The sequence below is a fragment of the Littorina saxatilis genome, linkage group LG3 (genome assembly GCF_037325665.1).
Source record: "Littorina saxatilis isolate snail1 linkage group LG3, US_GU_Lsax_2.0, whole genome shotgun sequence".
NCBI lineage: Eukaryota > Metazoa > Mollusca > Gastropoda > Littorinimorpha > Littorinidae > Littorina > Littorina saxatilis.
The window spans coordinates 8,771,078-8,798,577 of NC_090247.1; the positions used below are offsets into that span (position 1 = coordinate 8,771,078).

The 27,500-nt window shown below is 40.9% G+C and overlaps 2 protein-coding genes across 5 annotated transcripts in view; one reads left to right on the forward strand and one right to left on the reverse strand.

The window, feature by feature from the left end:
* LOC138961539 (DENN domain-containing protein 5B-like) overlaps positions 1–7,005 on the forward strand; it is a gene marked incomplete in the record, with an annotated part of 44,940 nt that extends 37,935 nt beyond the window's left edge. For all 4 annotated transcript variants that reach the window (XM_070333196.1, XM_070333195.1, XM_070333198.1 and 1 more), the window contains 2 exon segments: positions 291–465; positions 3,636–7,005. In XM_070333196.1, the coding sequence (XP_070189297.1) occupies positions 291–465; positions 3,636–3,819 (359 nt within the window).
* Positions 7,006–14,154: 7,149 nt separating this feature from the next.
* Positions 14,155–27,500, reverse strand: part of LOC138961088 (uncharacterized) — a 94,923-nt gene continuing 81,577 nt past the window's right edge. Inside the window, exons 43-59 of the mRNA XM_070332684.1 lie at positions 27,042–27,203; positions 26,527–26,620; positions 26,131–26,304; positions 25,505–25,587; positions 25,101–25,209; positions 24,839–24,921; positions 23,874–23,976; positions 23,176–23,264; positions 21,701–21,847; positions 21,142–21,295; positions 20,620–20,740; positions 19,540–19,654; positions 18,708–18,809; positions 18,191–18,355; positions 17,624–17,734; positions 16,224–16,404; positions 14,155–15,098 (exon numbers count right to left, since the gene is read on the reverse strand). Of these exons, the coding sequence (XP_070188785.1) occupies positions 14,878–15,098; positions 16,224–16,404; positions 17,624–17,734; positions 18,191–18,355; positions 18,708–18,809; positions 19,540–19,654; positions 20,620–20,740; positions 21,142–21,295; positions 21,701–21,847; positions 23,176–23,264; positions 23,874–23,976; positions 24,839–24,921; positions 25,101–25,209; positions 25,505–25,587; positions 26,131–26,304; positions 26,527–26,620; positions 27,042–27,203 (2,214 nt within the window). The 3' untranslated portion in view covers positions 14,155–14,877. The remainder of the gene's footprint in view (positions 15,099–16,223; positions 16,405–17,623; positions 17,735–18,190; positions 18,356–18,707; positions 18,810–19,539; positions 19,655–20,619; positions 20,741–21,141; positions 21,296–21,700; positions 21,848–23,175; positions 23,265–23,873; positions 23,977–24,838; positions 24,922–25,100; positions 25,210–25,504; positions 25,588–26,130; positions 26,305–26,526; positions 26,621–27,041; positions 27,204–27,500) is intronic.

Sequence of the window (27,500 nt, forward strand, 5' to 3'; positions counted from 1 at the left end):
TTGCCTTGTGTAACAACTTCACGTGTTCTTTGTGTTCCCAATCTTGTGTCGGTGGCGTGCTGGTTGATCTTTGCAATGATTTTTACGCCAGTTGCCAGTGAGTATCGATTTACGAAGAAGCCGATTTGAGGAAAACATGAGTGTATGTGGGAGTTGCAGACCATGAACGAGGAAGAATAACAAGAAAACCAACCTTGCTTAACTTCACATGAAACCTATCCAATTGATTGGCATACGGTTTCACTCCACTAAAGCTAACACAAAGTTCCCTTGTTTTGCCCTGTGTTCAGAGCGCCTCAAGCTGTACTTTGAGAACGCCATGGCCAACAGCAGTGTGCGGCCCATCCCCGAGGTGAACAAGGCCGGCTACTGGCTCTTCTGCAACCTCATCAAGAAGATCAACCAGGCCTCCGAGGCCATCGGCAAGGACGGGAAGTTCCAGATTTTCATCTGCGTGGGCATCAGGTTGGTGGCTAGACTTTTGAGGAGGGGGGGGGGGGGGGGGGGAGGGGTGGGTTGGGTTGGGAGAAAGAGAGAGAGGATGACAAGAACAGACCTGTTTACCAGTACGATTTGGGCGTATTTTGTACGCCAAATTTTTATCAGTACGCATAATACGCGACACACGCACAAAATACGCATAAGAAAAAGTCTAGAATACGTTTTCCGGTGTTGGTGTGCTGATTACGGGATGGTACAACTGATACCGGTTTCGGTCTAAGGGAGATAACCATGACAGCGAATCTTCAGCTGTGGAAACCTCGTTCAGTTGTTGGCACGTGCGATCGTCTGGACAATCGTGGGCCAGTGCTGATTACGGGATGGTACAACTGATACCGGTTTCGGTCTAAGGGAGATAACCATGACAGCGAATCTTCAACTGTAGAAACCTCGTTCAGTTGTTGGCACGTGCGATCGTCTGGACAATCGTGGCAAAATGAAGCGGAAAAATGTGCCAGTTTCGGATGACTGTACCAAGTCTAAACAGCAGAAACGGCCGATTTTCTTGGAGAAATACAAGAAAGAGCCAGGAATTGTAGAGTCTTCTTTGGGAAAAAGTCATGCACACTGCAAGTATTGTAAATCGGATTTCTCCGTTGCCCACTGATGCCGGGAAATATGACATCGAACGACACTGCAGTTCCAAAACTCACATGGACAATGTTGCTGCAAAGAAATCCGCTGACAGCTGAAAAGGAATTATGAAGTTCATTCCCGCAAAGCAAATCCTGCCAGAAGAAAAGCCTGTAGTCCGTGCTGAAGCAATGTTTTCAGAGATGATTGTAAAAATGAACTTGCCACTGTCAACCACTTTTGTGAGAGTAACACAAGTATGAAGACAACAAGATTAACTTTTGAGCAAAGCCAAAGGGGAGAAGACTGAACAGATGCAGCTGTCAGTGGCAAGTTCATCTTTTCATTATCAATCTGTTTGGAAGACACTGGTTATAATGCTACAAACTGACAGGTAAATACAATTGTTTTATCCCTGTTGTATTGGAAGGAGTTAAATTCTGAAGGTGTTCACAAGACATGCAATTCTTACACAAACACGTTTGCACCCACGCGTACATTTTCCCTAGCGCATATATGGCTTTGCTTGCAAAGTACACCAACTTTTTGAAAAATACACTCAACTTTTTTGGAAAGTACTCTTGCCTCGGGTTTAGGGTAAACAGGTCTGCAAGAGAGTGATTTGTGTGTTTGTCTGTGCGGGTGTGTGTGTGGATGTGTGTAGGTGTATGTGTGTGCATAATATTATGTTTGTGTGTATGAGTTGGCACATGTGTGTGTGTGCATGGCTGTATTCAAATGAGTGCATATGAGTATGCACGCATGGCTGAGGAGGGATTTAGCTGAACATGCGTGTGTGTGACTAAAATTCTTGCTGCTATGTGCAAGCACCTGTGCAGCAATAGTTTTACACTGCCCATGTATATTTCCTTTTATTAGATGGTATAAAAGTTTGCAGAGGTTATTAACAGTACATCTTAACAAAGCAAGGTTTTAAAAGGGGAGAAGTCTTTAATTGGGGGGGGGGAGGGGGGGGGGAATGAAAAAGGGGTTCCACTGTACAGCAGTCCCTCTCATGAACGGACACCCTTGGGCCATAGCAAAACTGTCCGTACATTGCAGGTGTCCGGTCACGGGAGGGGTGACCACACCACCCCCTCCCCCGGGCCATACACTCGACTCGCACAGAGACACACAAACAACAGGATTGAGTCTATGCTAATCACTTCTTGTGGCTACTAAACAATAACAATAAACTCCTAATAGTTCTTTAAACGTTTTGTAAAAAGGATTTGTTTGAAAAGTGTTGAAAAGAAGAGATCAAATAAATCCTCAAGGCAGTGAACACACTCACCATGCCTGACATACGAAAGCAGCCACACAAACACAGCACAGAGGAGCGTGTGCAGATGCTTTGCAAGAATAAGCTTGAAAACCAGTTTGAATAAATAGCAGCAGATAGAGCTGCATGTCATAATCATGTAATTTATTTTTTTCTTGTCTGGCTTTATTGACTGCATGCCGATCATGTGGCATGGCAGTGACTTTTCACTCTTCAGTCGGAAATACACTGTACATAACACAGCTCCCACTCTCCCTCACTAATGCCTACCCCAAGCCGTGACAACTGATGCTTGGAAATTTTGTGGAAGAGTACACCTCTCTATTTCTCTACAATGCTCTTCCTGCTGACATGCAGTGACACCAGACACCCCACAGAGTTTAGCCAGCTAACCCTCCACCCCCCCCCCCCCCCCCCACTTCCTCTCTCTCACTCCCTCCAGCCATGTACTGTTGGGGGCTGTGGCCAGAGAGGTGTCAGCTAATTGAGGCCAGCTGCACTGTTCACTCAGAGCAAAACCAGTTGACTGTGTCGTAACTTTTGACAAAGCAAGACAACTGAAGGGTTCATAGATTAGGCAACCGACTCACTGGTCAAGGCTGAGGGGAAACAAGAGTATCTTGTCAATGAAAGAGGTTACACACAGACACACGATGCTGAGAACTGTGGCCGGTTTTTCACTCACTTTCGCTCAGGACCTCTATCGACTGTGGTTTCTGTTGTTTACGTCCAACAGACAAGAATAAAGAGCTCAGTGCAGTTTCATGTTGGCATCTTCGCATGTACTCTTCACTCCTGACCAAAACTACCCCACCTCCTGATGGGTACACGTGCACTCAAGTTATCAGTGACTGTCATCACACCATTGCGGCTGTGATCTTCGTACCAAGAGCCGGACTGCTCTGTTATCGATTTTGTTGTGGTGAAAATTTGACAATGGTCTGTCCGTACATTGGAGGTATGACCTGCTGTTGGGACCGAAAATGAGTGTCCGCGTCCACGTTTTGCAGGTGTCCGTTTAAGGGGGGGCAAATATAGAAGAAAAACACTCTGTGCCAAGCAAATGTGTCCGTACATGTCAGGTGTCCGCTCACGCCGGGGGCCGTACATTGCAGGGACTGCTGTAGCATTATTTGTAGCGCAGAATCTTATGGTATAACTTTAGAAGCGATCTTTTTATATATATATATTTATTTTTAGATATTATCCCTTTAACTTATAAACAGTCTAACCACCAGACCTATAAACCAACACCATTACTATGTTTTTCCTCCCACAGGGATCGCTGCCTGCACCGGTGGTTGCCGCTGATGGCCAGCACGACGGTCACGGCGCAGATGTACGAGGAGAACTCGTTCATGCGGAACCCCAGTCTCACCAACTTCATCGTCCACATCCTCGACTCGCTCACCGAGTTTGAAATCACCCTCGAGTCATCGCTTCTGAGAGGGCTCGACATTTAGACCACCCAGTTTGAAATCACCCTCGAGTCATCGCTTCTGAGAGGGCTTGACATTTAGACCACCCAGTTTGAAATCACCCTCTTTTCTGTTTCTTTTTAACTTCTTTCAAATTTCTGCAGGGACTTCTTTTAAGTACTTTTGCTTTTTATTATTAAAAAACAACAAAAACAAATTGTTCAAGAGAGACATGTGAGAAAAGGTAATGCACTTGTTCTGCGCAAGTGTGAAAATAGCAGCATGATCTTTTTGGACCGAGAAGACATCTGAATGACATATTCTTAGAAAGCTTAAATTGAGAAGAAACAGCAAGGTCTTTGGTGGGGGGGGATGTATTTTAATGGAATGATTTTAAATCATTTTAGTTTATGTTTTAAATAAATGGGTCTATCTTTAATTTTGATCAGTCGTAAAACTGGGTCTTAGGAAAATGTGCTTTTTATTGGTTTTTGACTCTTAATTTTTCTGTTCGATTTGGAGCAAGACTTTTATTTGAACCCACCACGGGGATGAGTAACATTGTCTCATGAGAGTTTCGTCCTTGGTTGAAACGGTCAAGCCATGTGTATCTTTTACTTGAGAACAATGCGTCTCATGCTTTGATTTTCTTGCTGTACATTTTTCTTTGTTTTAGTCGTTTTGTTTTAGGAGTCATGGTTTTTAGTCATGTTATTTTGTGCATGCTTTTAGCTAACATGGCATTACTATTTTAAACGCTGCCATTTGCTTTTTGTATTTATTGGTATCTGGTTTGTTTATTTCTGTGGTGATATTCACTTTCCTCAGCTGAATTTGTTGTCTCAAGGTTGCCAAGTCACTCGTTACTTTGTGTTTGTTTAGTGCGTTTTATTGTGTATTGTTTACTGTGTTTTATTGTGTATTGTTTACTGTGTTTTATTGTGTATTGTTTACTGTGTTTTATTGTGTATTGTTTACTGTGTTTTGATGTGCATGGTTAAAGAAGATACATGACAGGGTTTTTTATTCTGTTATTAACTTGTTACGTTTTAGTCAACAGTATATTGCATCAATCAAACTTTTATTTGTGGTATTGGATACTTCTAGGTATGTGCTGCAGATCGATAAGAAATAGTTTGTTTCCTCTTTTATATTTTTATTTTGTTCCGTTTTATTTTGCAGAAAACATTTTTGGGACGCTTTTTTCATTCACTTTGTGTTTTCCCCTCTTTTTGAAAAAGATTTTCATTGTGATGTTTTATCATGAATTCAGCAAATTTTTTTCAACATTTGTATGTTGTTGTTTCAGACAATCCTTGTTTCTCTTTTGGATTTAAGGTGATGACAGATGGTTTTTAAGCAGCTGTGTATGCAGGGAGCTAAGAGAAAAGAGAACTTTTTATAACTGTGATATACATGACATTTGATTGATAAATTTCTGAATAGGCTGTCATCTTCTCAGCTTAGGTTTCTCCATTGCTTAATTGTCTTTGCTCAGGGAAGCCATTCCTTTTGACAATTTCAGTTTTGACATCAGTCAGTCTTCAAGTTTGCAACTTTACAACAAGGGTAGGATTTTGAAATGAGTTTGATAGTAAATGTGACCTGAATGTCATTTGGTTCTCTCAGGTTTTGTTTTTAAAAAGTTAAAAGGTAAAGCTTGTGTGTTGTGTTTTGGGAGCTTTGTTTTTCCATCATCAAAACCACATTGATGTCTGATTTCACATTCCGTCATCAGTTCATTGTTATAGATTCACAGACCTACGCTTGTGGAAAACATCCACGCTTTTTTTCCATACAGTGGAACCCCTCCTTTAAAGCCCCCCCTCCCCCCCCTCCCCCCAATTTAAGACTCCCCACCTTTTAAAACCTTATTTACCCCCCGCGGGTTAGGGGGAAGAATTTACCCGATGCTCTCCAGCATGTCGTAAGAGGCGACTAACGGATTCTGTTTCTCCTTTTACCCTTGTTAAGTGTTTCTTGTATAGAATATAGTCAATTTCTGTAAAGATTTCAGTCAAGCAGTATGTAAGAAATGTTAAGTCCTTTGTACTGGAAACTTGCATTCTCCCAGTAAGGTAATACATTGTACTACGTTGCAAGCCCCTGGAGCAAATTTTTGATTAGTGCTTTTGTGAACAAGAAACAATTGACAAGTGGCTCTATATCCCATCTCCCCCCCTTTCCCCGTCGCGATATAACCTTCGTGGTTGAAAATGACGTTAAACACCAAATAAAGAAAGAAAGAAAGAAACCTTATTTTGTTCAGCTTTTCTGTTGATAACCTCTGTAAATTTACCTCCATTTTATTGAGACTCCCTCCTTTTTAAGACCTGATTTTCTCAGATTCATGGAGGTCATAAAACGGGGGTTCCACTGTATTTTTGGTGATGAAGTTAATAAGCTTCTGCTTGAGTGTGCGTTTTTATGTATTCTTTGAAGTACTTGATTTGCTACAGTAAAGGTGTGCTAGGATTAAAATGTGTATAAATGTATGCTCATTGAGGAAAGACTTCCGACAGGTCACAATTCTTGTTACTTATGTGCAGTGTCTGAATGAACGATTAATGCATTGTACAACACTCAAATCTGTGATCCATTTTTCTTGAGCGTGAAAAACTTCTTCTAGTTTCCTGAAATTACAATGACGTGTGAGAGAATGTGACATTATGTTTGAGAGAAGGCTGTTCCCTGCCTGGGAAAAAACACTTTATTATTTTAGAGCTTTTAAAACGTCTCATGTTGCAACAGGGTCAACAAAGTAAACATATCCTTGTTCACTATTTTTGTGCATACTTGATGTAACAATTTCGCATTACTTTCCTGGGATCTAGTCCTGTTTGTTCTTCAACTTTGTGTACACAAAGCAGACGATTTTACATCTGTCAGTGTATGAATACAGAGATCCATCGCATTCTTTACTGTACGCTGGAATTCTTGCCAAGCAATATTTGAGTATGAAGAATACATAATGTGTTTAAAAGTTCATCACTTTTATAAAGAAGAAGACATCCGCAGAGAAGATTTTCATTTGCTGTCACATAAGATATTCCATCTCTAGTATTCTGTGTATTCATTGCGTCAGTCGTGGACAGTAAACCAAACACCTGTGTAAAAAGGTGTACCTACCCCCCCCCCCCCTCCCCATTAAAGAATTAGACTCCTTGTCACTGTGTAAGATCTTCCTTTTTATTTTTATTTTTAATTACCTCTGTAAATTTACCCCGATCTTAAGACCTTTTTAAAAAAAATTTTTAAGACCAGATAATTTCTGACTTTTTGAAGTCTTAAAGGGGGGTGGGGGGGGGGGGGTACCATATTCATTTCTGGAGAAAGAATTACAACGGTATAGATTTGGAATGTTACAATTCATCATTATCATGAATCATTTATAATCATTATCATGAATCATTTATGCTAAGTCATATGTCTTGTGTTGATAATCCCTCCTGACAGGAAAACACATCTTTGCGGAAGTAGGGGTAAAACCTTCTGTGCAATTGATTGATTGATGCTCATGTTATTTGTGGATAGTAGGGTAGTGTCATCTTCCTGGTGCTGCTGTCGGTATGAACATCATTGGTATCAAATAGCCATTGCCTGTATCTATAATTATGTACATGTGTATCAAAAGTCAACGATACATCACCTGTACGCAGACTAGATATATATATATACTCTGATTTATTAGTGTGGGCGTCACGTGTATTATTATTATTATTAGATCAGATATTTCCTGCCTCTATTCCCACAAGTTAATTAGACAACCAACAAACTGAACATACAGTGGTACTTGTGAAGAAAGGTCACCCTTGGGCCCAGCCAGAAACTTTCTTGCAGGTGTTAATTCATGACAGGTATATAAGTTGTGTTTTTTAGGCCGGTGGACAGTTCAAGGCGTCCTTTGCTTGAAGGTGTCCTCTAATCAGGGGGACCTCACTGTGTAATAACAGGTACCACTGTACTGTTGTTTCTTGGATGGATCTCCACACACACACAAAATCTAAGGAGGAAACACAATCGGTGATCCTCAGAAACTGAAAGTGAGGTGGAACTCGGTGTCCTAATTATGTTACATGTACCTGCAATGAAAGGACACCTTTGGGACCAGCTGTGTCCCTACATCACAGGTAGCCTGTCATCACAGGTTTATTTTGGTCAAGACAATACAGAATAAGGGACAACAGAAGGTGTCCTTGGGTTTGAGGTGTCCTGTCATAGGAGGTGCCTCATATCGCAGGTTACCTGACTGTTCTAAGGTTAAAAAAGATTTGTAAGATTGGTCTGGAAAAGGTTTGACCGTATGAATGAATGAAGGCTTGAATACACAATGTCAAATGTAACCTTGCTCAACGTACCTACAATATGCATACATGATAAACAACATCCAGTTTGATTACTTGAAAAGTACAGACTTGCTGCGGTTAAAAACAATTTTTTTGAATAGAAAGAGCTGACTATTTTTGTATTCTAATTAAGTAAATCTTATGTAAGGGCTATGCCAATCGCCATGACAACCTTATTACCCAGTAGAAAAGCTAGACTCTTGTAGTGAAAGCTTTGCCCTGTCTGAACTTTTGCAGAAGTGATATAGATTAATTTTTTAATTATTTTCTCCCTCGAAACATGATGAGGCAGACAAAGTACAAATTATTTCGCGTCACCATAGGTGTTTCTAGACAGTTCAGAATCGTTTGGAGTGTGAATTGCAATCAAATCAAACCAGTGCTTACTCTTTCATTTTCTTCTAATTCTTATCATTTCAAAGCAAAGAAATAACATTTGTACGCACCTGAATCACTATTTTTGTACAGTACATGTAACAGCAATATATTTGTGCTTTGTTTTTTTGTCTTTTAAACGTATGAAAGAATTTTGTCTGTGTTTTTAAAATGTCGTAAAAGCATCTGCAAACAGTCTGTTGAACTAGTTTTGTGTATGTGAAAATCTCTCATAAAAAATGTTGCCAAAAGTGTTTGTCTCCATAATATGAGGTAAAATGTGAAGGAAGAGCTGGACAGATATGTAATTATGGAAACATTATTTTACACTGGAGAAATCTCAGCCACATAACTTTCTGGCTTTTGTCATAACAGCATATGATTAATGAGTTACTGATATTTACTTCCTGAAGTTTTGATCAACTTTCTTATTATTAATACAGGAATTTGAATCGAGAAGTTGTATTGTGTGAAATGACGTACACTCGCCATTTATATGTCGACAGCATTGTTTTTAGTCACATATTATGATATACAGGAACGAAGTAGCATACAAACCTGAAACATGAGTGTGTTAATGCTTACTTAAACTTGAAGCATGACTCAGACATTTGAATTTCTTAGTTCATTTGCAGGTCATTAGTTAAAATTCTTGCAAATGTGGTCAATTTTCATGAAATATAACTGTGAATCAGCACGGCACAGTTGCCTTGCTGAGGTAACTATGGATGAATGACTCTATGAAAGTTATGTGTTTGGGGGGTAAATTGTATTTGAAATCATATTCTCTGTTTTAGTTCTAGTCAAATCTTTCAAACACAGAAGAATGAGTGAATGAATGGGATTGTTTTGAGAGAAAATGTTACAGGAAATGATCCTTTCCTTGCTCAGATGTGTCATTCTCTTTCATCAGATTGTTTTCCTTTTGAAATCAAGATTTTCAATATACATCGACTTTGTTCTGTATGTACTCTTTTCGTATGCAGAATATATTACAATGTATTTATCACTTTGAAAATTACGATTTTTTTCTAACTGTAAATTTGTTCCTGCATGAAAAAACAAAAACAGAAAACAAAGATTTATATTTTGCAGACACTGTAGTAGTGTCTCAAATTTGAGTTCAGCAAACTTAAGTGAATTTAACTGTTATAATAATGTAAATTTCATTTTGTTTAATGCTTAAATTTATTGTTCCTCTACACAACGTAACATATCTTTCTGGTACAGGCTTTGAAATAAACACAACTATGGGTGCTCGCATTCAATACTACAAGGGAAAAATACTAAAAGAGAGATGATGTAAACATCAAGGGCCTGTGATAAGGTGCATGCAGGTGTTCATCACACTTTAGACTCTCTTCAAAGACAGTCATGCAGTTCTTTTTGTGTTAATGATTTGGCTCACCTTCTCTCAAATAATTTGATTTGATTTGATTTGATCTCAGATCTGGCCAGCCCCGATTTCCCATGGGATAAGACCATATCCCCCGCCACTTGGACACGTACCTAAAATCAGCATCCTTCATGTTTTCTGTGCAGAGTGGAATTATTCTTATGAATTAATTTCTTCACCGACGCTTGTATCAATCAGCAAAATTAATTCCTTGAAAAATTCCCGATCTGCACAGGAAGCTGTCGGGATGTTGAATTTGGGTATGTGGCCAAGTGGAGGGTTGCCCTCTCCCCATATAAAAGCCTGGTAAATCTGAGATGGTGAGGACAACTGTTTTCATGGGAAGGACTGAGCCGTTGAATATGGCATATGAGACTGTTTTTATTGACTCACATGCGAAGCAAAAGTGAGTCTATGTACTCGCCCGAGTCGTCCGTCCGTCCGGAAAACTTTAACGTTGGATATTTCTTGGACACTATTCAGTCTATCAGTACCAAATTTGGCAAGATGGTGTATGATGACAAGGCCCCAAAAAACATACATAGCATCTTGACCTTGCTTCAAGGTCAAGGTCGCAGGGGCCATAAATGTTGTCTAAAAAACAGCTATTTTTCCCATTTTTCCCATTTTCTCTGAAGTTTTTGAGATTCAATACCTCACCTATATATGATACATAGGGCAAAGTAAGCCCCATCTTTTGATACCAGTTTGGTTTACCTTGCTTCAAGGTCAAGGTCACAGGAGCTCTTCAAAGTTGGATTGTATACATATTTTGAAGTGACCTTGACCCTGAACTATGGAAGATAACTGTTTCAAACTTAAAAATTATGTGGGGCACATGTTATGCTTTCATCATGAGACACATTTGGTCACATATGATCAAGGTCAAGGTCACTTTGACCCTTATGAAATGTGACCAAAATAAGGTAGTGAACCACTAAAAGTGACCATATCTCATGGTAGAAAGAGCCAATAAGCACCATTGTACTTCCTATGTCTTGAATTAACAGCTTTGTGTTGCATGACCTTGACCTTGGGTCAAGGTCACATGTATTTTGGTAGGAAAAATGAGTAAAGCCGTTTTTAGTGTATGATGTCATTGCTAGGTTTAGTTATTTGACCTTGACCCTGAAGGTCAAGGTCATGTAAAGGTCAAGGATGTGAGTCGTATGGGCTTTGCCCTTCTTGTTGTGGAATGATGTGCTGTTTGTGTTAATCGGAGACTCAGAGGGAGAGGATTGTTGTGATGACAGTATTAATACAGCTTCTTAGATGGCGGTGGCAGTTTCAATATTGTATGTATGACTGGTATCATTGAAATATGCTTGCAATGCGTTAAAAGTTTTAAATTATGTTGTTCAATAAAAAGTTGACATTTTAAGTGTGTGTTTCTCTGTGTGTGTGTGTGTGTGTGAGAGAGAGATTATGATTATTGTAAGTTACTCTAATTTAAAAAGAAAACAACATCAGCCCTCACAGAGTTAATGAGTTGTCCTTTTAATTAATACTTAACACCACATAATACAAAATAGAACTGGGTAAGAAAAGTATATATAAATAACCAAGAGTGAAACAAAACATACTTGCATAGAATAAAAAAATATCTGATATTTCGTCATACAGTGGAGTCCAGCTATAACGAACCTGGGTAAAACGAAATCCCGCTTTTAACAAACTGCCATTGATTTCCCGGCAGACAGCCTTCTATTTCTTACTTGTTACTTTCGGGCTACAACGAAGCTTTTGAACTCATTTGCATAACGAATCCCTCTTATAACAAACACGTTTTCATCCCCCCAGAGCAGTTTTGTCTCTAAAAGTCACAAGGCTACAACGAACGGTGCAAGGTCTCGGCCAACCAAGACTATGGCATACTCGTGGCAAAGCCGCGGAATGGTACCGTAAACCAAGAATAGTGACGTAATTACGTCACGGTCGAAAGTCTTTGACGTCAATGCCTCCCTGTAGTCTTTAGTTTCTCTCGCGCGGTGTGTGTGTGTGTGTGTGTGTGTGTGTGTTCATTTTGTGCACATGTGTTAGTGTTACTGTTTGTGTGTGTGTGTGTGTTTGTGTGTGTGTGTGTGCGCGTGCATGAGTCTGTACTCGTGTGTGTGTGTGGTGTGTGTGTGTGTTTGTGTGTGTGAAAGAAAGAAAGAGAGAGAGAGGGAGGGAGAGAGAGAGAGAGTGTGTGTGTGTGTGTGTGTGTGTGTGTGTGAATGTCTGAAGAGTACTCGGGTCCAGCGCGAGCGTTTTTAAAAGACACTGACCTTCTTCCCAGGGGTCAATGACCCAGTTTTAGCTATGAGGTGGTTCCCCTGTCATATGAGAGTGGAAACATTTCCTGCACAGGGGTCAGTGACAGTTTAATCTATGGGGCGGTCTCTTTGATGTCTCAGCTGAAACATGCATTATCACAAGTTGTTTGACTGGTACTCAGGCGGTCTCTTTGATTTTATTTCTATTTTGATACACTCCTGGAAAAAAAGTGCCCCCTTAATGACCCGGAAAATACCGTACATGCTTTTACACGACTTTTTAAATTTTACTTCTAAAATTACAGTAAAGTGAACATTTGAACTATGCCTCTCTATGGATTATATTATGAAGCATGCAGAGATTGTACTCTCCAAGGAAAGATCGATGGGACGATCATTTGAAGGTGAGTGGGAAAACTTGTCTTGAGGCCATTTAGGGTTGAAAACTCTACAGCGAATTACTGATATAACGAACTAAAATGTATCTCCCTTGAGATTCGTTGTACCCGGACTCCACTGTACAGTGAAAAATGAAGTAACTAGTGGTACACATCTATGTAATACTAGGGTAATGGATTAGCACCATTATAATATGCTGCATGATGAATCACCAGTGAGTATCATGTGAACTTCATCCTTTTGTAACAATTTGGAAGAAACACATTTTAAGGCACCAAGGCTCAAACAATAATCAAAAATGCTACGCAGATGCCTATGAAGACACTAAGCTACTCTACTTTGAAAATCTTTTGCAAGTGCAACAACTAACAAGAAGAGCAAACGCTCGATCGAGTCACTTTCGCAGTTCTGAATATTATATGAGGCATCAGATGGACAGGAAGAAATTGCTATTCACAACACAATGAGTCACGTTCACATAAAATTTGAGCCCGGTCACTTTTATAGTTTCCGAGAAAAGCCCAACGTTAAGTTGTGTGTTGCCGAACAGAAAAGGCTAGTTATCTCCCTTGTTTTTCTGATAACGTTCGTAAAAGGCTACAGATGTAAATACTTTGATGTAAAGAATAATCCTACAAAGTTTCAATCACATCCGATGAACTTTGTCAAAGATATAAAATGTCTAATTTTTCCTTTGACGCTGACCTGTGACCTTGAAAAAGGTCAAAGGTCAACGAAACCATCGTTAAAGTGTAGAGGTCATTGGAGGTCACGACTAAACAAAATATGAGCCCGATCGCTTTGATAGTTTCCGAGAAAAGTCCAACGTTAAGGTGGTGTCTACGGACGGCCGGCCGGCCGGACAGACTAACACTGACCGATTACATAGAGTCACTTTTTCTCAAGTGACTCAACAATGAGCTATCCATGTTGAGCAAATGAAACTGATGTAATTTTTAATGCATTCAAAATGTGTACATGAAAAACAACCCAACAAACTAACACCGACTATAACACGGTATGATCTCTGGGGGGCATGAATTTTAAAAAAGCCTTTTTTTTCTTGAGCAAATACATAAACCAAACAATTCTAATCCAAACTGTAATCGCTGGCAAACACCAAACCTAAATGCAAACAAAATGGAACTGTTGCCAATATTCTAAGCATGCAAAACAGACACTTTTTTGCACTATTTGGACCAAAGAAAATGTTCACACAAACACAAAAACTAATTATAAACCAGTCCTCGTCAGGTGAAGCATAATTATCTTTCAATCACATACATTATTACACACAAACCCTGAAGCAAAAATACATGATGGCTTAATTTCACAATATTCATGCATGCATACGAAACAACAACTTTTGCAGCCAATCTTCATTTCAGAAGGCCTCTGTTACATCATTATTAACATATCAATTTAATACAAATAAATATAAGTTTGATTGATTATAATAAAGACATGTACCAGCAAGTCTTATGATTTGAGTGGGATGAAGTCATGCACCTGCTAAATAAAATGGTTGACCATTGCAATTTGCATTTATTTATTTCTCTATTTTTTTTATTTTTTGCAACACTACATGTACTTCTCCTCCTGCCTAGCCTTGATTTGAACTTTTCAAACAATACTAAACAGTCAACTTAAATTTGCCTTGCTCTGTTCCAGTTACCATTATCATAAGTTATTTGTATTTTTGGCCAAAATATACATTTGACACACATCAAAACAGCCTGAGTGAGTGTTCTCTGAGACTGTGATATAGCGGCAGAGGTGAACAATAACTGTCTTGATCTGTGTCAAATATATTTTGGTCAACATTTATGTGTCAATCCATTTTTGTTAGAATTCCATAAATGTGCAGCTAGCTCTTTTGTAGTCTCAGTGCCACCCACCTAAATATGAGTTTTAGTCATCCTCTGTTGTTAGAAGAGGCTCAAAGAAGGGAAATCTAGTGTGGAATCATTTTTTTTTGTATTTTTTGTAACCTAACTAAGAGCTTATAAATTAACTTCAGAACCTATGTAAATATTTGCACAGGTAATCATCATCACTATTATCAACACCTATACAAATAAAAAGCATGACTTCTTTGAGCATCACAAGATGCAATCAAATACTTCACCGACTTCAAATGATTTTCAATAAAACATAACTCAAATAATTAATGTAAAACATTAATTAAAATTACAAAGACACAAAATATACACCTTTCATTCTAAACAAATGACCGCTGAAAAAAAAAGAGCAAAATTGTCTGGCATACTTATTATTCCTTTTTCCCCTTGCTTCACAAACTTTCTTTTTTTCTGCACCTCTCCATACTCTCTCAGCCAAACGTGTGTGACTCAATGTACGGACATTCAGACGGAGCGATACATCCACCGTTGTGCATCACTTTGTCGGCCGTACACTGGCACGAGGGAACGCACGGCTTGAAGCAATTGGTGGTCAGGTTTCCGAGGGGTGTGTTCAGATTTTCACACGTCCGGGGACACACCGGCCCGCACTCGTCAAACATCAAGCCTTTGTCTTCTGGGCATTTGAAGGCTGCAAACATGACAATATTGTTAATACGAGTTTAAAGATATGGGACAAGAGACTGCAGGTAAGTTGAACTTGAACAAGATAACAATGAAACTCAGTACAAATCAGATACAAACAGTATCACAAACAATCAGGTTTGAATGTTCCATGTTGCTGTTTGTTTCTGGTGATTACATTTGCATTGTTATATATCTTGTTGTGAGTTTAAAGTTTATGAGATGGCTATAGCTGGACTGGGTGGCCGAGTGGTAACGCACTTGCGCTCGGAAGCGAGAGGTTGCGAGTTCGACCCTGGGTCAGGGCGTTAGCAATTTTCTCCCCCCTTTCCTAACCTAGGTGGTGGGTTCAAGTGCTAGTCTTTCGGATGAGACGAAAAACCGAGGTCCCTTCGTGTACACTACATTGGGGTGTGCACGTTAAAGATCCCACGATTGACAAAAGGGTCTTTCCTGGCAAAATTGTATAGGCATAGATAAAAAATGTCCACCAAAATATCCGTGTGACTTAGAATAATAGCCCGTGAAAAGTAGGATATGCGCCGAAATGGCTGCGATCTGCTGGTCGATGTGAATGCGTAATGTATTGTGTAAAAAATTCCATCTCACACGGCATAAATAGATCCCTGCGCCTTGAGTCCGAGTCTGGAGATACGCGCACGATATAAGACTTCATAATATAGCTTTAGCCTCTGGTTTTAGTGAAGCCATTTCAAGCTCTGAAAGTCATCCATCTCTTCAGACAGTACTGTACATTCACATCATGTATACCTTTCATTCTACACATGCAAGACAATTAGTATTCTAATAATCAACATAAGTTAACATAATTTTGCATGTCTTCTGAAGGCTTTCATTTCAGAATCAGATAATAGCATTTTGTGGGTTCATTTGTAAAAATAAATTATTTGTGTTTTATCTTACAATTCTTACTTGCTAAAAAAAGAAAGATATTTGTTCCTCCTACGCCTAAGCTGGATGCAATAATAATAATCAAGTACAAAAGTATTAAAGTATTAAATATTCTATAACCCTCACCAAATAAAGTGTTACCATAACTTATCTTACCTCCCCTTTCACATTCCCACCACCCCAGTCATCCAGTGATAACATGTTTAAATCAAACACTCACCACAGAGGTTTTGCTTTCTCCATTCCAGTTTGATGCCGGCCCGAGCGCATTCATGTGCGTAGGAACCGAGGATGTCACACAGACACTTGGGGTCGTCCATACACACACACATGTCGTACACGCACGACGAGAAGAACGGTTCAGGGGCCACCACTCTATGGCACCGTACAAAGTCTTTGCCCTGCAAATCAATAAGTTAATGCAACATGTCCAAAAAGTTAATGGGGGTTCTGGAATACATGTACATTCTTTTAAGCAAAAGTGATTCTCATACTTAAAACTGAAAAACACAAACCTGTTGCTGAAACACACATGCACCCACACACACACACACACACACACACACACACACAACACACACACACACACATCCTCTTCCGTTTAAAGTAAGAACCGAATCTTTTGCTACGACAGTCTGTCATCCATTTCCATGCTACACACCGAATGTCAGCTCAATCGGCCGATAAACACCAGAGATCTAAGTGCAGGCAGAAAGACAATCGGATTAAACTAACACACAAGGAGAATAAATCCCATACACCCCCATTTACTGATGTGTAACCAAGAAGACTGCTCTTGTAGAATCCTAAATGAAAGGTTTAATTTTCTGAGCTGCAAAGGTGAATTTTAAATTAGTCAAGTATTTTCCATTGCTCCTGCAAAATCTCTCAAAATTCAGAAGAAAAAATACCTGAAACTCTACCGTGACCGGCGCTACTTAATATTAAGACTACAGTGGAACCCCCTTTAAAGACCTTGTTTTCTCAGACTCTCTGTTCATAACCTCTGTAAAATTACCCCCATTTTAAGACTCCCTCCTTTTTAAGACCTTGTTTTCTCAGACTTTCTGTTCATAACCTCTGTAAAATTACCCCCATTTTAAGACTCCCTCCTTTTTAAGACCTTCTTTTCTCAGACTTTCTGTTCATTACCTCTGTAAAATTACCCCCATTTTAAGACTCCCTCCTTTTTAAGACCTTGTTTTCTCAGACTTTCTGTTCATAACCTCTGTAAAATTACCCCCATTTTAAGACTCCCTCCTTTTTAAGACCTTGTTTTCTCAGACTTTCTGTTCATAACCTCTGTAAAATTACCCCCATTTTAAGACTCCCTCCTTTTTAAGACCTTCTTTTCTCAGACTTTCTGTTCATAACCTCTGTAAAATTACCCCCATTTTAAGACTCCCTCCTTTTTAAGACCTTGTTTTCTCAGACTTTCTGTTCATAACCTCTGTAAAATTACCCCCATTTTAAGACTCCCTCCTTTTTAAGACCTTGTTTTCTCAGACTTTCTGTTCATAACCTCTGTAAAATTACCCCCATTTTAAGACTCCCTCCTTTTTAAGACCGTATTTTCTGAGAACTTGGGAGGTCCCAAAAGGGGGGTTCCACTGTACCAACCTTGATAACGGCGCATCGTGTGGTGGCGATCTTTCTCACTCTGTAGCCGGCAGACACACAGGGGTCGACGTCTCTGGCATCGGCACAGGTCTCACCCAGCTGGGTCTCTGACTGAACAACACATACACCACATGGCGCTCTTGTTACATAAGTCTTGTTGTTCTGTGTGTTGGTTTCAAGTTATATTGGAAAGCTGATATTAGAATGCTGAGCACAAAAAAAAACGTTTTTCAATTTGTTTAATTGGTTGAGGATATGCTTCAGTGTTATATTAAGTGCCCACAAGTAAATTGCATAAATACCTGAGCAAACTGTTCCTTGCTGCCCAAACTAACTGTTTCCAGCACTGCATTTGGAAGGGAAAAAAATTTTTACAGAAAAGAAAAAAAAATATATGTGTATATATATTAGCACAATAGTTGCTTGTTGAAAATTTTTTTATTTCTCTAAGTCTTAGGCTGTACACAAAAAAACGGGTACCAACAATACTGGCAAGAACCAAAACAACAGCTCAGAAGGTTGTTGCAATGTTTACCCCCCCATACAGCACTGTATGAACTGACTGACCTTCCAGCTGTTTCCAAAGACGGCCGGAGAGTTGGTGATTTGACCAAAGCGAGTGCGCAGGTCGTCTTGAGGAAAGCCGTTGAAGTTTCCACACAAACCACACAACTGGCGCTTGAAGCCTCCTGGTACCATGACTTCTGCCTGACTGTCACCGTTCCATGACACCTGGAGAAAAAATGACAGCATGCAGAAAACTGATGAGAGGTCTGGGTTCTCTATAAATTCCCTCTCCCCCATTCCCTATTGCACCTGCCTGTATGAGAAGTGAATATTACTGCAAGATCAACCTAAATATCACCTGTTCCCACACAGACACAAACCTAGACAGACAGACAGACAGACAGACAGACAGACAGACAGACAGACAGACACACACACCAGACACAGGCAGATACAAACATGCAAGAGGTTTACACAAACACAGGTAAGAGCACACACTTATATCAGTCATGTACATTTTTGCAATAAACACAAAAGGTAATTTTTAATACATACACACACACACACACCCACATACCTGCAGCCCTATGTTGGTGGTCAGCAGGACAGTTCTGCCGGTCAGCTCCACGTACAGGTGTGGTTCATACAGGAAAGGTAGATCCACAAGTGCTCCATTCACCTGTGAAAGTAATCATAAGATACATGAAGGTAACTCATATGGTTCTTTCTATCATACCAGTACAGCCACTTGTAGAATTATAGCTGAACCATCCTTTTTCAGAATCCCACCCTCTATAATTTAAACAATTCACATGAGGGTGTTAACTTAATCACAAAACCAAAATCATGAAAATTGCAGATCAAAAAAATGCTAAAGGGAAATGTCATCATATTCTAGACAGACAGACAGGCAGGCAGACAGACAGACAGACAGGCAGACAGACAGATACACAGACTAACAAACACACCATGCACATAAGCATAATCAAAACATTCTCTGTCTCGTTTGTTTCTCTCACACACACGCACAACCAGGCACACCCATGAAGAGTATGAGCAAAACAATTCTGTCTTAGTTTCTCTCTCTCTGTCTCTCTCTCTGTCTGTCTGTCTCTGTCTCTGTCTCTCTCTCTGTCTGTCTGTCTCTGTCTCTGTCTCTCTCTCTGTCTCTCTCTGTCTCTCTCTCTGTCTCTCTCTGTCTCTCTGTCTGTCTCTCTGTCTGTCTGTCTGTCTATCTCTCTCTTTTTCTCTCTCGCTCTGTGTCTCTCTCTGTGTGTGTGTCTCTCTCTCTCTGTCTGTCTGTCTCTGTCTCTGTCTCTCTCTCTGTCTGTCTGTCTCTGTCTCTGTCTCTCTCTCTCACATGTTTTTCTTCCTGTCACTTACATGTGAGGGAGGCATGCAAGTCTCACCCTGACAACACTGTTCTGCAGTAGGTCGACCACGATGTCGCCAAGGGTGACGGTGAAATTCTGCGCCCACGATACTTCCCCAGGAGCGTTGCGGTTGTCGTGTTGTACCTCCACACTGGAAAAGTCAAAAACACAGTCCCTTTATTTCTTTCTTTATTTGGTGTTTAACGTCGTTTTCAACCACGAAGGTTATATCGCGACGGGGAAAGGGGGGAGATAGGATAGAGCCACTTGTCAATTGTTTCTTGTTCACAAAAGCACTAATCAAAAATTTGCTCCAGGGGCTTGCAACGTAGTACAATATATTACCTTACTGGGAGAATGCAAGTTTCCAGTACAAAGGACTTAACATTTCTTACATACTGCTTGACTAAAATCTTTACAAAAATTGACTATATTCTATACAAGAAACACTTAACAAGGGTAAAAGGAGAAACAGAATCCGTTAGTCGCCTCTTACGACATGCTGGGGAGCATCGGGTAAATTCTTCCCCCTAACCCGCGGGGGGGGGAGTCCCTTTATTGGGTGAAATATCAAGTAACGGCAGCGGGTATTATGACTGATTCGCAACTCTAAGAAAGTAAGACTTTTGACAATTGCATACAGAAGAAGAAGAGAATGGGTTTTGACATAGCCATCTTCCCCTTAAGCTGATAAAGGAGAAGTTATGATTGAGGAAAATAAGAAAGCAACTTGGGCAAGAAGAAGATACACCAGGACTTAAAATTACTAGTCTGCAAGAAGATATATGAAAACAAAAAACCTTTTGAAGATAAAAGTGCCAGGAGCTTGGTTCTGCATAACTCTCGCTTAAATTTCTCTTGTTTCACATTGAGAGTGCTAATACATTCCTTTGTTTCACATGTTGTAAAACATTGAGAGTGCTAATACATTCCTTTGTTTCACATGTTGTAAAACATTGAGAGTGCTAATACATTCCTTTGTTTCACATGTTGTAAACATTGAGAGTGCTAATACATTCCTTTGTTTCTCAAAAACGTTAAGTACGTTTGTTTTGTTTTGTAGCAAGACCAAAGCAAGAAAGCCTGACACGATAATAAGGTACAAGTCTCACACACCTGAATTCGTTGTTGTCACAGTCAGCGGCCATGACGTAACGACAGGTGCCCTGGAAGTGCAGTGTTGCTCCGTCAAACGTGCGGTAGTGGGGGTCTCCAAACACCATGCAACTTCCAGGCTCTGAAAACACACATGTTTAGGAAATATTGTGCATGAAATTAACTGAATGTTATAGCTAAAAAAAAAATGGGACAATGCCATCTTTATAGCACCAAGTTTTTTATTTTCGCGCTTTCTGAGTCAATCCCAATCGTGAAGTGATTCATCAGTGACATAAAAAGGCTTTGGTACCATCACCAGGTTCAGCAAGGGATTCATTTATCTCAGTAAACTAATTCCATGCAGACAATTATTGGTGTCTGAACACCCTCGTAACCATTCATGTAAATGTAAAGATTCCATATCTTCTTCGTTGATTCGACTTCAAAAGCATGCATATGAGCAAAATTGAAAATAAATTAAATTTAAAAAACCTAGGCAGTTCCAATTTAGTTTTTAACGACATTAAAAGTCCAGCTCACGTTTCAGACAGACAGGGCAGCACTGGCCGGGGGATGTGGCGCGGATCTCGTCATTCCCACAATCCTCCACTGGGCAACGCTGCACGGAGCACGACACCGACCCGCCCTTACACTGGCAGCGTGTGCACTCGTCCACTATCCACTCCTCTCCTGGCTGAAAACAACACAATGGTACTTGCTTAAAACAGAGGTTAATCTTACTGACACCATGACGAGGAAGTCTGAGAAAGTCTGAGAAAATTAGGTCCTAATGTACGTAGAAAGAGTCTTAAAGAACCCTTTCTCTTTGTGTAAACGATCATTTAGACTCTGTCCAGGCTTTTACACTGAAACAGAATATCTTCTTAATTCATAAGAATATAAGAACACCTGGAAAGTTCTGACTTGAGGATTATCTACTACACAAACCTGGTTTCTGACAGTCTGCGAAATGGCTGCACCATTTTTGACAGAAATCGCTGAGTAGGTTCGTTGCCACTTGAAGCATGTCATACCAAACTTAAAAAGAATTTTTTTAAACAGCTGAAAACAGTAGATACGTAATATAACATAAGATTACCTGGAAAATTCTGCCTTGGTAGAAGCATTTAGCATCAGCCACAGCCTCACATCTCTCGCAGCACGTCCCTTCGTCGTGAACCAGGCGCTCGTCTGAGCCACAGCTCAAGGGAGGGCACTCCTGCAGGGCACAAGTTATGTCCCCTCCCTGGAAAAACATCGAGGTATATGGAATCATTCAATGCATTGATCAGAAAGGACATGACGTTCTCAACTGAACAAAATGAAGGTATAATTTAGAAACGACTGACATTTGAACATCACAATAGATAATGTTCAGAAATGATTCTGTGAAGTGTTTACGGGTTGTGGGAGAGTTGCTTTTCCTTGGCAACACTGAGGCAAGCTACTTGTGACATATATTGTTGACCGATCACTGGCGGGCGGCTTGTCTCCACACAATCTGCGCCAGTGACACATCCCAGTTCGAATTAGCTTCAATATGATCTTTCTATAAAGATCGAGACACCCAGTTAGAAGTAGCTTCAATATGTGCTTTCTATAAAGATCGAGACACCCAGTTGATAGCGATTTGCTTACAATGTCACGTGTAGCTTGCCTCAATGTTTCCAAAAAAAGAAGCTCTTCCATAAACCCATAACAACCCGAAAGAGTTGTTTCTGTAATTCTTCTATTGGAGAGTCACGTTGCATGGAAGCCTATATAAAAAGTAAAATTGAAATGAATACGAATTAAACCCTGCTTGAAGAACTAACTGAAAACAATCAACAACTGGTAAAGATACAGTTGAGCCTGTCTATAACAACGCCCAATAGGACCCCTACAGACAGGTGGTAATCCTATGGAAAGGTCGATCACACAGACAGGTGGTAATCCTATGGAAAGGTCAATCACACAGAAGAAAACCTCGTCTGAGAGTGGGATCCTTCACAGTGGTCGCTGTGGGCAGGGGGTCGCTTTGAGAGGCAGGGGGTCGCTTTGAGAGGCAGGGGGGTCGCTGTGGGCAGGGGGTCGCTTTGAGAGGCAGGGGGTCGCTTTGAGAGGCAGGGGGGTCGCTGTGGGCAGGGGGTCGCTTTGAGAGGCAGGGGGTCGCTTTGAGAGGCAGGGGGTCGCTTTGAGAGGCAGGGGGGTCGCTGTGGGAAGGGGGTCGCTTTGAGAGGCAGGGGGTCGCTGTGGGAAGGGGGTCGCTTTGAGAGGCAGGGGGTCGCTTTGAGAGGCAGGGGGTCGCTTTGAGAGGCAGGGGGTCGCTGTGAGAGGCAGGGGGTCGCATTGAGAGGCAGGGGGTCGCTTTGAGAGGCAGGGGGTCGCTTTGAGAGGCAGGGGGTCGCTTTGAGAGGCAGGGGGTCGCTTTGAGAGGCAGGGGGTCGCTTTGAGAGGCAGTGGCAAGAACAGGTTTGACTGTATATTTAAATTTATGCTCACCACTAACCACCAGTTAATAGCAAACAATGCAATCTATCCTGACAATCTACTGTGACTAACTGACCCACAGCAGGCAAGCAATGATCATCTTACCAGACAGACGCATGAAATGCAAGGATTTTCTACAGCGCTCCAAGTGTCGCCCTCATGGTAATACTTTGCCTCGCTTCTGTCATAGCACGCTGCACAAAAATGAAATAATAGACTTATAATCTGAACTACTAGAATAAACTTGACTGTTGTTTTAGGTCTTTAAAAAAAACCCAGATACATGGTGCACATAGAAAAAAGACATTAATAATAATAATAATAATAATAATAATAAATCACTTTTCTATAGCGCAAGTCCCGATTTACAGCTCCAAGTATTACATAAGAAATCTCAGGGACAGAAAATCTTATTTAGATGCATGGCTGAAAGTATTTTTATCTACCAACATCTATTCTTCACATTTACTCTGTCAGTCATAAAATAGAGCAGTCTTGGTTTGCACGTTCTATGTCAGGTGAAAAAGAACACAAAACCACAGATCACACCTCACCTGTCCGCTTCATTACACAAGTTCTCTCACCTGGGCAAGCAGGGCAGCACTGTGAACGTCAGGTGAAAAAGAACACAACAAACCACAGATCACACCTCACCTGTCCGCTTCATTACACAAGTTCTCTCACCTGGGAAAGCAGGGCAGCACTGTCCAGGTACCTTCATCTGAACGTCAGGTGAAAAAGAACACAACAAACCACAGATCACACCTCACCTGTCCGCTTCGTTACACAAGTTAAGTTCTCACCTGGGCAAGCCGGACAGCATTGTCCAGGTACCTTCATCTGAACGTCAGGTGGACACTGCAGCACGTCACACTGGTCCTTCATGCACACCCAGCTGAAATCGTCCTGTCAACATCAAACAGAAACAGTCTATAAGAAAAGTTAAACCTGTGATGTAGAGCCAGCTAAGCAGATTTTTCAGTCCAAGGGAGGCAATCATCATAAGACCTGTCATGGGAACAAGGAGACTGGAAAAAAAATGTGAACATGACCTATGGTTCCAAAATCTTCTTCTTCTTCTTCTGCGTTCGTGGGTTGAAACTCCCACATACACTCGTGTCTTTTATGCACGAGTGGAATTTTACGTGTATGACCGTTTTTTACCCCGCCGTTTAGGCAGCCATATGCCGTTCTCGGAGGAAGCATGCTGGGTATTTTCGTGTTTCTATAACCCACCGAACTCTGACATGGATTACAGGATCTTTTTCGTGCGCACTTGGTCTTGTGCTTGCGTGTACACACGGGGATGTTCGGACACGGAGGAGAGTCTGCACACAAAGTTGACTCTGAGAAATAAATCTCTCGCCGAACGTGGGGACGAACTCACGCTGACAGCGGCCAACTGGATACAAATCTAGCGCGCTACCGACTGAGCTACATCCCCGCCCTGGTTCCAAAATAATACATGTATTCATTTTGAAGATTGATCACAAAAACTGCTTTGCAAGTGTGTCTTGGAGCTCTCAAAAAAGTTTGATTTCAAGCTAAAGTCTTGTGATTCTCATGTGTAGACAGACACATGCAGGTATTAAAACTTTAGTTTGCAAATCAGAGCAACTAGAGTCAAAGGTATAAAAAGTACAATACAAGCAAACAAATCTAATGGAGTCTGAGTTTGACACGGACTAAAGTCCTCACACATAAAAGTAAGAAGTACACAACAAGCGATTCAGTGATCACCTTGTCAGAGTACATCCGTCATACTGACCTTGCATTCACAGTAGAAGCAGGGATCGTTTGGCCTTGGCCTCGTTATTTTCCCAAGGTCAGCCACAGTGCATCCTGTTGACACTGCACAATTTGAACACATTACATTTTTAATCAAATTCCACAGACCAATTAAGGGACAACATAAAGCATCCTCGTGTTCGAGGGGATTTGTAATATGCTAGGAAGCTTGGAGAGGAGGACAGCATGTCTGTCAATAAATATTGCAGTCGCAAGGCAGGACACACAGTGTATAAACTCACATCCAGCACAGGAGGGGCAACAGCTGCCTGGTTGAGGAGCCACCAGACTCTCCACGGGACAGTTAGCAACACTGGGACACGTCTCATGCAGACAGCTCATGTGACCCTCCTGAAAACAACAGTAAAAGGTAACAGTGGTACAGTGGAACCCCCATTTTAAGACCCAGAAAAATCCGAGAAAACCAGGTTTTAAAAAGGAGGGTTTTTACGTCAAACGAATGTTGCAATATTCAAGTTCCTATTTTACCAACACGGACTGCTAGGAAGGGCATCATGTTTTCGTCACCCCGAAAATAATTCTATAACTACTGGTATTATATAGGTGATCCATGATAACAAGCGGTATCATTCAGTGTAAACAAAATTGAAACTATAAAAAATGGGTCATTGAAAGAAAGATTTACCTGGCAGTGACACATATCGCAAGCGTCACCATTGGGAGTGAAGTCATCTCCATCTCTGTAGGTAATACCATTGAAGTTACAGCCTGCAACCGACACAGCACATGTCAATAAATTTAGCACGTCAAAAGAGTGAAAACAGTACATAGAAGAGACAACAACAAAAAAGAAGAAAATAAAAGAAAAGAAGAAAGGCCGCCCATACATCCTGAAATGCTATTGGCTACTATAATTCACTCACTAATTACTCTTGTGTGTCAAAATCCAGAAGTAAAGAAAAAACTAAAGAAAAGAATTATAACGCAATGACCCTGTTGTTTGCAAAGGCTGAGACATTGTTTTCTAATAAATAATAAGCCCTCACTTTGCGACCACATCTGGACTGAGGATTTAGTATGGCCAGCAAAATCTACACTGAGCCAGAGGATGGTGCAACATACAACATGCACATATGCTACAGAAAACTACACCCTCTATTTACCAGGACAGACAGGGCAACACTGGCCCGGCCTCGGCACAGGATTGACGCAGGGCACGTAACAATCATCCTCCATACAGGTTACCAGACCCCCAGTACACACGCAATATACAACAGGCACACGCTATGATAATCAACATTCCCCACTCACCAGGACAGACGGGGCAGCACTGGCCCGGCACAGGCACAGGGTTGTCGCAGGGCACATAACAATCCACCTCCATACAGGTAACAAGCCCCCCGGTACAGGTGCACGACACACAGGGGTTGACAGGCGACAGGAAGCTGGAGTTGGACGCATAGTGGCTGTCGTGGTAGTCGCAGCCTGTGAGAATGGCACATCATTTTTGTTAACAAATTGCATGACTTTTTTTATAAACTTAACTAAAGAAAACTTTAGTTAAACAAACAAAAGCAAAACTACAGCCAACTAAACCAAATGTGTGTAAATTTACCCAATTTTAAGACTCCCTTCCTTTTAAGACTCGATATTCTCAGCAGGTCTTAAAAGGGGGGTGTTCCACTCCAGCGAAGGAGATGTCCATACCTTTGCACTGAGGGCAGCACTGGCCGGGCAGTTGTTCGGTCAGCAGACAGTTGACCTCTGGACACTTGTCCTCCTCACACACCACGTTGCCATTCTGTCCACACACACACCAACCATCATGTTGTGTTTTATTATAAGACTGGAAAACAGCTGAGGAAAAAAAGCTCTGAAAACTGAACAGCTATGCTATGCTATGCTATGCTATGCTATGCTATGCTAACTTGGTTTTTGTGTCCCCAGAACTGGTGTCTCTTTGGGACATAACATGGTTATATGCTAGGACAAAACCTGAACAGGATCCAGAGGCTGCCCATATACACCCCATACAGAACCCCATGGGCACTTATATATGTACACACAAAGGGGGATAAGCCACTAGCAGTTCAGCACTTTTGTATTCTGTTCAAAGCTACTATACACATTCTTCCAAATACAGCTCAAAAAGATATCCTATTGGTCCAAAGGACAGTCTTTCAGAAATATCCTACTGCATTCTTTTTAGGCTTTCAACCCACCAAACAAAGACAGCGGCGACAGTCGTCAGGCTGGAAGGATGCTCCGTTGTCATGGAGACTGCCCTCGAAGAAGCACATGTCACAGCGAGGGCAGCAGATGTCCTGACGGGGGTGGGTGCATTCCACAACGCACGTCTCTTTCTCACACACCACTCGCCCTTGCTGTAACGTCAACGTCATTTTGGTATTGCTAAATACTATCATAGCAGTTGAGTTTTTGACAAAACCAAACGGCAAAATTAAAGATCTGGACACCAAGTTTGACTCTGCCAGCAATACTTAATCAAGCAACTGTCTTTCAATAAACCTTAACAGCCAAGAGAAGTGTTCACCTTCTTCAAAACCAAAACCAAAAATACACAGATACTCAAACAAAACCAACAAGGTCAAAAGAACACCAAAAATATAGAACAAAAAGTCCAGTAAGGCCAAACAAAAATATATGTTGGTTTAGGGTAA